Source organism: Dipteris shenzhenensis, chromosome 3 (assembly GCF_047967505.1).
Source record: "Dipteris shenzhenensis isolate YYH24624 ecotype China chromosome 3, Dip_SZ_1.0, whole genome shotgun sequence".
NCBI classification, from domain to species: domain Eukaryota; kingdom Viridiplantae; phylum Streptophyta; class Polypodiopsida; order Gleicheniales; family Dipteridaceae; genus Dipteris; species Dipteris shenzhenensis.
The window spans coordinates 2,822,701-2,834,582 of record NC_141598.1 but is presented as its reverse complement, the minus strand read 5'-3'; the positions used below and the strand labels follow the sequence as shown (position 1 = coordinate 2,834,582).

The window sequence follows — 11,882 nt, the reverse complement described above, 5'->3', positions numbered from 1 at the left end:
TATTACATTTTTGCTAAGCTAGAGGGAAGGCATGATTGTTTGCTGGTAAGCTTTTTGCTCTAGTAATTTATTTATGAAATTGCTTTTATAGATAATGAAAAATAGTTGGTATGTCAGATAATATCTTCTACTTATTTTCTAGCAGCAGCTAAAGAAAATACACATTGGATCATTACTAGCTACCAAGTTAAACCATAACTTTGAAAATGGTGTACATATACCCTTCTGCTGATCATAGAATAGTATATCACTTATTGCTACTCACATCATAAGGGAAAAGAATTATGCTTTGTGTTTTTTATTATTTCTCAATATCATACTGGTATGGGACGATATACATATTGAGGAATATGACAAATATAATGCTTGTACTTGTACCAAAATAACATAAGCAATGAAATGGATACGAGATAGTACTTTCTTTTGGTACATGATAAGAATAAAGATAATATTTCATAAGATTTGAATTGGCTAAATTCATTATCTCCTGGTTAATGAGAGCTTAAGATCTCTTGAAGAATTTTTTTGACCATGAATTCAATGCGTAGTGCAAGCATTGGCAATAATAACAAAGGGAAATTTATATAACATGTCAAGTATAATGAAGTTGCATATCTAAAGTAAGTTTTAACCTTTGTATAGGACAAACCATAAGGCTGTATGCTCTAAGGTTTGATCTCATAAATTATATATCTTTAAAAAAATTAGATTCCTTGTTTACGACTGATGAAAGGTGAAGTATTTTGTTTATACCATGGCTGTGCATTAGATGACAATTATTGACTCTTAATCAATTCTCAAATCTATTGCTAGAACTTGTGAAAATGCTTTACATAATCAAGGACATACACCTACTAGCATCTCAAAGATAAAATTGCTCACTTTCTTTAATAAGTGGTTGATCGATGAAGTTATGCAATAGTCTCTATACAAAAATGATTATTTTCCTTTGACATTTTTTATAGGAAATACGATGTTTAAACCAACATAACCAGATTTAACATGTGTTATAGATGTGATCTTTGACAAATCCACTCATTAGCCTCCTTGATGATGACAAAACCATGAGAACTTGGCTTCTAGTTAGGATAGTATGGATCTCAAGTGAATAGAAATTTTATATCGAACCAAGAAAGCAATCTATCTAAGCAAAAGGCCAAGAAAGAGACCAATGAGAGTGAGAAGGACCCCCAAGAACAAGAAAGAGGCCTTAATAGTTCAATTGAAGAAACCTTATAGTAGTAGCTTGGCATTTGAGGAAGAACCAGAGCCAATGAGAAGTGGTGCAACAAATGCACATGAGGTTGCCATATAGAGCTGGAGTATCACACAAAATATTGCAAGGTGTCTCAAGCATGGACATCATAGCTCAAAATGATGGTATCATAACAAGCAGACCATCGGTGCTAGCTATGTGTCCCATGAAGAAGCAAGGTTGACAAGGCTAAGGAGCGCCCACAATCCAAGAGTGAGGTTAAGCCTAGTACCATAGCAACCTATAGATCAAGTTAATCGAGCACCCTGGTGGAACTTCAAATACCAAGGTAGGCTAAAGCAAAGTTTTTCTTATATGGGAAGGAAGGGCACGTGAAGAGCGAACGCAAGTTGTGGCAAGAACACGTCAAGCTCCTCTCAACAACAACTCGAAAAGACATGCCAACTTTTGTATGTTGAATATTAGTGTAGTTTGAGATAGTAGTGGCACTCTAATAGCAAAATGTCTTCATTTACAGCTCTATTGTTTTGCTTTTTTCTCTTGTTTCCTCCAGCACCAAGGAACTATGAGTTTCTTTAAACTTTCTATTTATTGATTTATTTGAGTTCAATCTCTTTTGTGGTTATCTAACTATAAACACATGATAGAAAGTTACTAACTGCTATTTGCCAAAGATGCCATTAGGTATATTACCCCACTCAACTTCTATTTAGCTCTTTGAGCATGAGAGAGGTGAGTGGTCCCTAATCTATTTATGTCGTTGTTGTGTTTTAATTAAGTCTTCAAAAAGCATGAATTACTACAATTTTAGAGCTTTGGAAGGAGCTTTTTCAGGAAACTCTCCAGCCCTTATGATCAATTGAAGATCAAGGGTTAATAACGGTACACGTGGCTCAAGGAGAGCTCTGAAAACCCAAACTTTCCCCTAGGTTGCCTGCCATAAAAAAGCATTGGGAAAAGAATTTCTTTGTAAAATTGGAAGTGCTTTTGTATCGTTCTCAAACAAAACTCGAATATATTGGTCGCCCATGGATGATGAAGTGCATAGAACTGATTATACTACTTGCCCATGGATGTAATAATGATGAAGTGCATTGGGTTGATCTTCCTAAACATACTTTGCTCTTCTACTGTATCTTCTTGAGTTGGGCAAGCCCTCTTTGTAGTTGCTTCTTTTGCCCTTTCTTTCCTCATCTAGACCTCTTCTCTTTGATCTCAAGAGCCTCTTACGTGCATCTAGCTGCAAGGCAACATGCATGAAGCTAGTACATCAAAAGAGAGAGGATTGGCCATATAGAGTCACAAGCTTAAATTCAAAGCAAATAGGAAGTGCAAAAGACATGAAGTGGAGCAAATCGGAGAGAGGTAAAGCTAGATTTACATCAGGAGGATATTAATAAAAGCTAGGATCTACAAGTCCTCTATCGAATTTGGATTCTAGCATTGTTCAAGGATAATGGGTAGCATGTTTCAATATGCCTTCTTTTTCCAATATATGTATTCATGATTGCTGAAGCTGAAAGAGATCTATATGACTAAGGACATGTAAGATATTAATTTCTCGAGTAGCAATGTGAATATGACCATTGAGATTCAAATAATATGTCAGTATCTTATCTATTCACGGGACTTAATCACAATGCTACTCAAGATTATAGTTCTTTAGGGAAGAGGCCCACACTATGTGTGGTTTTATAAAAAACATATTATATATTATTATATAAATATTTTAAATTACATTTCCTTGCCCTAGGTATACTTACTTCAATCTAAATTCTTACAACATTCCTCTCTTTTGATGCATGTTCTCGATGCAAGGGAAGATTTAGAATCAGTAAGAAAGGTACCCATGGATGTGAGATCATAGGATGACAATTCATCTAGTGGTATTCCATGTCACAAAATTATATAGGTTGTGACCAAGGATGAATTATGAGCTCTTGTGAGCATAGACTTATTCATGTATCAACATTGTTGGGCTTCAATTCCTCAAAGGCATAAATATGTGTACTTTACTAAGTCAATTATAAAATACCACCCCTAACATTTGTAAGGAGGATAGGGTGGACCACGCATTGTCTCACATCCATATTTAACTTATTCTTTTAAAAAAAGTATCATTAAATGGTAGGGTTCCAGTTCCATTTCAAGTTTCCATGACAAAAATGGGGCTTTGAATTATAAGGAACGAGCAATAAATGAATGAATGAATGCGAATGACTGTGGATGTAGGTAGCGATCAGTGAGTGAATGAATGCCAAGGAGGAACAATAAGGGAAGTGATGATAAGAATATTTAATTTGTGACCATCTTGCAAGGATTCATGCTACTCAAAAAGCCATTTAAAGAGCCATAATCTCGCAACGCTCTATTTTTTTGGTGATATGTTATTGCCTTTTTTTAAAATCATGTTTGTGCTTTGTTGATGGCATCTAGCCTTATTCACTTTCTTCCTTATGACTTTGTTGTCCCCTTTCATTTAGATGCAATTACTCCTAGAATCTCTTTCTCATTTCACTTAGGACCTTTGGTTCTAGTTTGTACATGTGTGTGATGGTGGGGCATTAAAAGTCAAGCAAGAAAAGCAAGAGAGAAAGAATAAACAAACCAAGCCAAAAAGCAAGCAAGCTATCCGACGAGAGAGCAAACTATTTACAAGAGAGTAAAAACACCAAGCAACCTCCCCCCCCCCCCCAAAAAAAAAAGAGGGATATATATCAAGACCCTGTACAGAATTTGGTCGAAAAGGGGGGACACACCCTTGACCTTCGTTGTGTGAGGTTGGCTTTGATTGCAAACAGTGCAGTGCTGATCACTAGTTCTTTGGAGGCCACTATTGTTGCAAAGTCTTTGAGAAGGCTCTTCACTTTCCTCAAGATCACCGTCTCCCTATGGCCTATCTTAACAGCACGTTGGAAGACTATGTTGTTTTGTGTTTCCCAGATTGCCATGAGGCGGCCGTGCGGATATATGGCCATGTTGTAGTGAGGGTGGATGGAAGCTTGGAGCTATTGCCTAGAATTTCTGTGCGCCAGTTGGATCCGAGGTAGAACTTGGCCATAAGGCATGCCTTTCGCACCACCACTTCCAATTTGGACCACATCTGTCTTGTGGTGGTCAAGCAGCTCCACATGGTATGAGGGATGAGCTCCTTCACTTTGCCACACAGTGGGCAGGCTGTCAGGCTAGGTTCAATTTGATTCGTTTTGCCAACTGATCCCTGATAGGGAGCCATCGGCGTGCAATTTTCCATAGGAGGAATCGGGCTTTCTCGATCTTATACTCTTCTAGATTTCCTGGAATCTGGCTCGCCACCATTTCTGTCCCCTCCTAAGCGTCCAGATCCGATTCAGCTCTTGCATTGGGATTGAACCCTTCATGAGTTCTTTGTAGGTTATTTTGGCCAAGATCTTGGAGAGTTGGACCCCTATGAGGCACCACTAAGAAGCTTGTTGGTTTGCAGCGATGATGTAGTTTGAAGGCCAATCCTCCGGGATTCTTTCTAGCACTGCTATCATCAAATCTTTCTCCCCTTGAGTAAGGTGGAGCTTTTTGCTGACGGTGTTGATGTGGATAGCTAGTCGGCTTTTTTGTCATCCCATATGTCTTGCCAAATCTTTACTCCTTTTTTGAACATATTCCTGGCCCGAGTGATGTCATGCCATTCAAAAGCTTCCACCTCGCTTCTAAATGCCAAGCTCCATTAGATCAATTCCTTAAGACTAGCATCGCCACACGAAGGCCTTTCCTATAGCTCCATGCAAGGTGTTTGACACAAATTTTCCATGCATCAACCAGGCCCCAGGAACTTGCGATTTTCAATGGGAAGTCGAAAACCAGCTTATCATACCAACTCATCTCGGACCAAGTCCCGACACCTTTATCGAGGCCTTGCTCAATGAAGAACTTTATGATTTCAACCCATGGGGGGGATTCGGTAAACAGCTTGGGGAGCCATTTGCTAATGAGGGCAAGGAATTTAACCCCTTAATCAGGGAGGCCAAGACTGCCTTGCTGCTTCAGGAGATTCATCCTGTCCCAAGGGATATAATGCATGTGCTTCTTCTTATCCTCCTTGGCCCAGAGAAACGCTCACAGCATTCTCTCTATCTCCAACCAATGGGTTTTCTTGAAATTCCAAATTGTGGACACATACGTAGTCATGGCAGTACAAACGTGCTAAACTATAAGGAACTAGGCATTCCATCCCATGGGAAGGCTGTGCCAAGCCCTAAGCTTGGCTTTGACCTTCTCGTTGAACCAATGGAAGCATTGTTGAGGTGCATCCAACCCCGAGGGGGCTCTCAGGTACCTGACGACTTTGCCTCTCAAGACCGATTGAACTTGGAGGTCGCTGATCCGACCGGAGGTGCTGCCTTTTTTAAGGAGGTGGATAAGTGGTATTGTGCTAAGGGCAAATAGTAGGGGGGCGAGTGGGCATCCTTGCTAGACTAATCTCTTAAGATCGTAGCACCCCACCCCTCGCCATTCAGACACAGGATTGCTGACGTGTTGCCAAAGAGTGGTTTGACCATACTTATGAAGCCATGCCCAAATCCCAACTTCTCTATAACTGCAAGGAGGTATTCCTAGTGGATTTGATCATAGGCTTTCTTGAGGTCGATGCTGAAGAAGAGGGTAGGCTGGCCCGACTTGCTCGCGTAATCAATGGCAAGCGCGACATTCAGGATGTTCTAAAAAATGTCCTTATTTCTAACAAAGTTGTTTTGCTCTCGATTCACCACCGATGTGCATAGGTTCTTGATCCATAGAGCTATGGCTTTGGCCATTATCTTGTAGGAAATGTTAAGCATAGTGATGGGATGCTAGTCCCCCACCTTGATTCTATTTGGCTTATTGAGAAGAGCTTGACCAGGCCTGTGTTGACATCTTCTGAGAGCGACCCTATGCTGATTGTATGGTTGATCATCTGCATGAATTCATCCCCTAGCATCGACCAGAAGTGTTGATAAAATTCGGTCGTGACCTTGTCTGTGCCCGGGGCCCTGTCCTTCTCCATGGCATCTAAGGCTTCTTTAAGATAGTCATGAAGGGGCATGAGATTATTGTTCTCTGGCACTCTGAGATTCTTGGTTTAAGGCCATTAAATGCCTACTGGAGGTTTTCTAACCACTCCTCATCCTTGGCTTCTTCTTTGCCCATGATCGCACTTAGATGCTGTCGAAAAATCTCTGCCACATGACAGTATTGCATGATAATTTTGATGCTGCCGTACTCTACTCTACTCTATCAATCTAATCCCTTGCTTGTTTGCTCTTGCATGCTTTGAAGAATACCTTTGATGGACAATCCCCCACTTTGAGCCAGATCTGTTTGCTTTTGAGCCTCGTGAGCTGTGCATCTTCAATTTCCTTGGCATTCATGGCTGTCTCGACTTCCACTAGTAAGGTTGCCAAGATCGTGTCCGTCAATGAATCCTAGATTACCTCGTGAAGAGACTGATTGGTTGCCGCTAAAGCACCGTCGAGTCGAGCTCTATATTGCTTCAATTCCCTATCCAAAGCTCTGGCTTTTAAGTGAGCTTGCTTGACTATAGCGTCCCAAAGGGAGGCCGGGTCCGTGGCATTCTTTCGGTCTTCTCGCCATGCCTTCTTGATTTTGTAGTTGACTCTCTTTGAGTTCAACAGATGATTGCTGAACACATACGGGACGTCCTTGGATCTTGTCGTCTTGCATGGGAAGTTGAATTGCCACATGATGGGGAGATGATCGGAGATGCTAGTGCTGGTTATCACTTTCTTACGCATTGAGTTGTGCAGCCACCAACCTTCTTGTGAAGCATAGAACCGGTCAAGCCTTGTTGTTTTGATGTCTTCTCCCTTCTGGAGGTTGGTCCATGTATGGCCATCTAGGGCACCATCCACCAGCTCTCTACAGTCCACCAGCCCATGAGTAAGGCAGAGGTTTTCCCAAGCATCTTTTTCTTCACCTGATCTGAAGGAGTTCGGGTGAGTTCTGTCGTCCGAGTTTTCAGCGAAGTTCTAGTCTTCGGCCACGAGGAAGTGGTCCTTGGAAAGCTGCTCTTTGAGGGTCTTCTAGCAAGCAGCATGAAGGACTGAGTCATTTGGCACATACACACTTGTAACTGCGAAGGAAATCCCAGCATCTCTTACTTTGAGAATCAGAACACTACCCTTGTCATCGGACGCTAACAAGACTGAATTCAAATTGCCGGAGATTAGAATTGCTGTACCCCCTCTCCCATGGCGAGGGCAATTCACGAACACCTCAAACCTGAGCTGCTTGCATGCAAACCAAAATGGAGCTATGGATCCACACTTAACCTCTTGAAGGAGAATAATCTTCGCCTTAAGCTTCTTAATGACCATCATGTAGCCTTTCTGTTTGTTGAGGTCGTAGCAGCCTCGCACATTCCAAGAGACCACTGAGATGCCTTTCAGCTCATCCGTCGTTTGGACCCTTCCGTCTTTTCTATTGGGCAATAGCTCTGTAAGCATCTTTAAGGAAATTCTCTTAGCGGGCCCCTGCAGACCTTGCCACTTCCTTGATTCGCTTAGAGAGACTGTGAGCAGCAGTGCGATCCTCTTCGACTCCTTATCTTGAGATCTATCCCATAGAATCTAGGCACGCTTGTGCTCAGTAGCATGCGGGACCATGAGGACTTAGCCTAGAATTGCGGCCAACTTCTCCACTGCATTTTTGAGCCATGGGGGTAGATTCGGAAAGTCGACCCAGAGCAGGCACTCTCGAAAGAGGAACTCGTCGATGCTAAAAGATGCACTCCACGGGACGACCAAGATGGAGGCTCCTGTGAACGAATGTGCGACCGAGGATGTCGTTTCTAAGGGCTTCCGAAACGTAGTGCACCAAGTAGAAGCCTCTCCCCACACGAACTTCCCCACATACCCGTTCGGGGGCATAGGCCAGGAACTATTCGAGCTCTTCTGCACTAGAGGCCCTTGAAGTGAAGAACAAGTAGACACCTCCTCTTGCCAGGCGTTCCAGCTCCGGTTTAACATCATCGACATGCAACTCGCACGCTATTGCATGCTTCTTCTCAGTCTCAAACCATGTATTTGAGGTCGCTTCTTTGGCATGACACGCCACCAATGCCTGGAGTAGCTTTTTGGCTTCACCTTCCTCGAGGGGGGAGAAGCCCGCTTGGAGCTTCTTAGACACCACCTCGAGATATGACGTGTTGTCTTCATGGGTTCCCACATTCTTGTCTTTTGCAGCCTCCTCGGAGCATGCGCCATGCGGAGCACGTTCTACACTCTCACTCATCTCATCTGTCACTTCCACTCGTGCTCGCTTCACTCCTATATTACCTACGACATTAGGCCACGTGGGTGGCATGCAAAGGGCTCACTCCGTTAAAATCTTGACTTAAGGTAGTCAAGAAAACCCCAAGTTAAAGGAGTGCTTCTTGTAAACAAAGGAGGTTGGAGCCATGACAACAAAAATGAAGTTTGGTAGAACACATATGTAAACGTGCCCTTACATGTATACATCCACATCTATCAATGTGTGTGTCCATACACATAGTGAGACATACTGCGCCTAGTTACCAGACATTTAGCTTCATAACATTGGAAACAAGGTGAATGATATATCTATCATTCATCAGGCCTGCCCCTGCTTGAAGTGAAATGCGCAGAGTGATCATTAAATTGGAGGCCCCAAATTCAGGAAGGGACAATGAAAGTGAAGAGCAAGAAGAAGATTAGGAGTGTGGAGAGAGGAGTAAATGTGAATGGCCCAAAAGTCATAAAGGGATCCCAAATCATCAATTCTCTTTGCCAAGGTTTGGAGCAACCAATGGGAATTTCGAACAACCCAAAAAACTTTTTAGAAAGGAAATTTCCCTTTGAAACCAAATCATCACTAAGGTCTTCTCCATAGGGTAGGCCAAAAAGAAAAATGTTTTGGTGAAGTGTGTTTGTAAACATGGAATTTGGAAAGGCCTTAAAGAAACAAGTTGAACCACTTTCAAGTGGCCTGCCATGAAGAGGACAAGAAATAGAAATTAAGTGGCCAAGAAAAAGGGGGACCTAAATAGAAACAAGAGAGAGAGGGGGAAGATAAAGGAGCCTCAACAAATCACAAATAAGATAGAAATATTTTAAAAATTAGTGAATTTCGCTTCTAAAAAAGTAGCTGCCTCAACTTAGGCCTACTTGTGGCAAGCCAAAAACAAATACGTGGCCAAAATGAGATGTATTTTCGCTTTACTGAGCGTTGCCTTCACTCGTGGCAGGCCAAAAAGAGGCGCACTCCTAGAAGTGAAATGCTCATGTTGTTGAAAATAGCTCATCCCGAATAGCGTGTGTAGAACAGTGTGAACTACATCACAGCTAACAACATCACTTTAGGAGGGTAAGCTGCAGAAATCTCAATGGAGAAGGACAAACCTGCTGATCGAGAATTGTACGCTCTTTTGCATCTCTCACCCGAAGCTTCCGACGAAGAAATAAGGCGAGCATACCGTCAGTGGGCACAGGTTTACCACCCGGATAAACATACTAGTCCTCAGGTTTGTGTCTAATTTTTACAACGGTCAAAATATTGAGCATGCTCGTTTCATTTTCAGTCCTTCATTCTATCTTCGAATACATTGTAAAGTACGTGTAAGCTGTGGTTTCAAGTAGTTTGCTAGCTATCTGCTTTTGTTTTCGCTGGTAATTTTGTATCTTTATCCAAAGTTGCGGTATCTGTAGCCTTCAAGCTCTGTAGCTTCATGCAGGACGAGTAATATCGGCAAATAGATGCTTACAAGAACCAGTTGACGGAACGTCTCCTTAGCAGACCGAAATTTGATTCCAAGCTACTGAATGATCAGTCCAGTTAGAAACTTTTACCACCAGCGTACTCATCATATACAGGATTCTGCATTTCCGCGAGATTCCCTTCGCTCGGACATTATATCTATGCTCGCATTTGTCAATTACTAAACTACATCATTAGGTTGGACATGCAAATTTTTAGGGCCTTCTCTAGCATGGAGAAAAGCATAGCATCACCTTAGAGAATCTTGGACCCATACAAAAGTCTACTCAAGGTAGTTGGATTCTTGCTCTATGCATGAATGCCTAGAAGGCTAGTTGTGAGTTCTGTTTTGAGAGAGATTTCCCCTTCAACATTGCTCACACCCATGTGGAGTAGCTGTGCCATATGTAGGAGATTGTGAAGGAGGTTGAGATGTTGCTCGCAAAGGCATTGATGTGCCTGAAGTAGGCACAATAGAGCGAGAAGCTCCATATGATCGATCCCCAAGGTGTCTAGGTACATAAAGACGGCATACTACATCTTCAGGGGTTCAGGGTTTAGGGCCAATACCATTCACTTGAGCCTTGCCAGCAGCCCTGAAGCTTCCCTCACCACCTAAGCTTTATGTGTCCACCAAGGATCCATTCGTAGTACTTCAATCACTGTTCTAATCGATAGTGGCTGTCCCCGTAACTCCTTGCTATTTTCTCGGTACAACAGCCTCATCTGCACACCAGTCCCAGTAATATGGATAACTAAAGAGAACTCGCAAATGGAACTACATTCTTGTGCAACACCAGGATCAAAGAGCTGACCTTTGGAAGCTACAAACCAGTTAAACTTTGACATCATGCTACTCTTGGTACGATGTCATCCCAGGACAACAATGACTCTATAACTTCGATCCGTAAATCAACTTTTCCACTCAACAATCCAGTTCGTCCAAACCAAAAAACTCATTGGGATAATTGGTTCTAGGGATGCTCTTACAATACCAGTATCCTCGTCACTACAAGTTAAGAAGTGGGTTCATAGACAAGTTAAATGGCATTTTGCTGCTTACCTTGGTGGAAGAGACACCTATTGAGGATCTTCCTAAGTATCTTAACCAACCAAATTTCCAGCCCTCATCAATTACTATGTCAACAACCAATGGACCGCGTAATCGAACTTACTCTAGACAGTACTCCACTGTTTCGAAGCCTCCTTATCAGGTTTGCTTCACTCAACATGAGAAAATCTAATGACAGGTTATAGACTTGCTCGACAAAGGTTACATCTTGCCTAGTCGTAGTCCCTTTGGTTCTCTAGTACTACTTGCGGAAGAGAAAAACAAGTCTATGCGCCCCTGCATTGATTACAGAGCCCTCAACAAGCTCACTTTCAAGAACATGTACCCACTACCTTGCATACATACATGTTTGATCAATTTTTGCATGCAACACATTGGTGAAAGATTTATCCACATTCCTACTATCACTAAATCCGGGGGAAACCCTCAAAGTGTTGGAATTATCGCCATAATTCATGGTAGTGACCAATGTATGACCAATAAGTGGGCCAGGGGCACTTTTCCCTCATTAGAGGGTTTTCCCCCTAACCACAGTTAGGACCCCTAACTATATTTAGTAGTTAGGATAGGGTTTTGTCACTAAGACAAAACCTTTGTCTTGTATCTTGTTTCTAATCTTTTCAGTATAGTGTGGTGTGCTCTTGCTCTCCTTTCTCTCACATTTGGTATTGAACTCACTACAGCCCGTGTGCTGTCCTGCAAGCTCTCGCATCAGCTCAGCTCTAGCAGTTCGTTCAGCTCAGCTCCAGCTTGCATTGGTTGTGAGGCACTCCGTACCACCCGTTGTACTTGCAGCAAGCCGTACCCGCTCCAGTCCCGTCGCCCGTACACTTGCACCTCGACTGT

General features: G+C 42.4%; 1 protein-coding gene across 1 annotated transcript in view; it reads left to right on the top strand.

The window, feature by feature from the left end:
• The first annotated feature begins 9,396 nt into the window (after nucleotides 1–9,396).
• OWL1 (DNAJ heat shock N-terminal domain-containing protein) overlaps nucleotides 9,397–11,882 on the top strand; it is a 145,530-nt gene continuing 143,044 nt past the window's right edge. Inside the window, exon 1 of the mRNA XM_087372999.1 lies at nucleotides 9,397–9,731. Coding sequence (XP_087229125.1) covers nucleotides 9,594–9,731 — 138 coding nt within the window. The 5' untranslated portion in view covers nucleotides 9,397–9,593. The remainder of the gene's footprint in view (nucleotides 9,732–11,882) is intronic.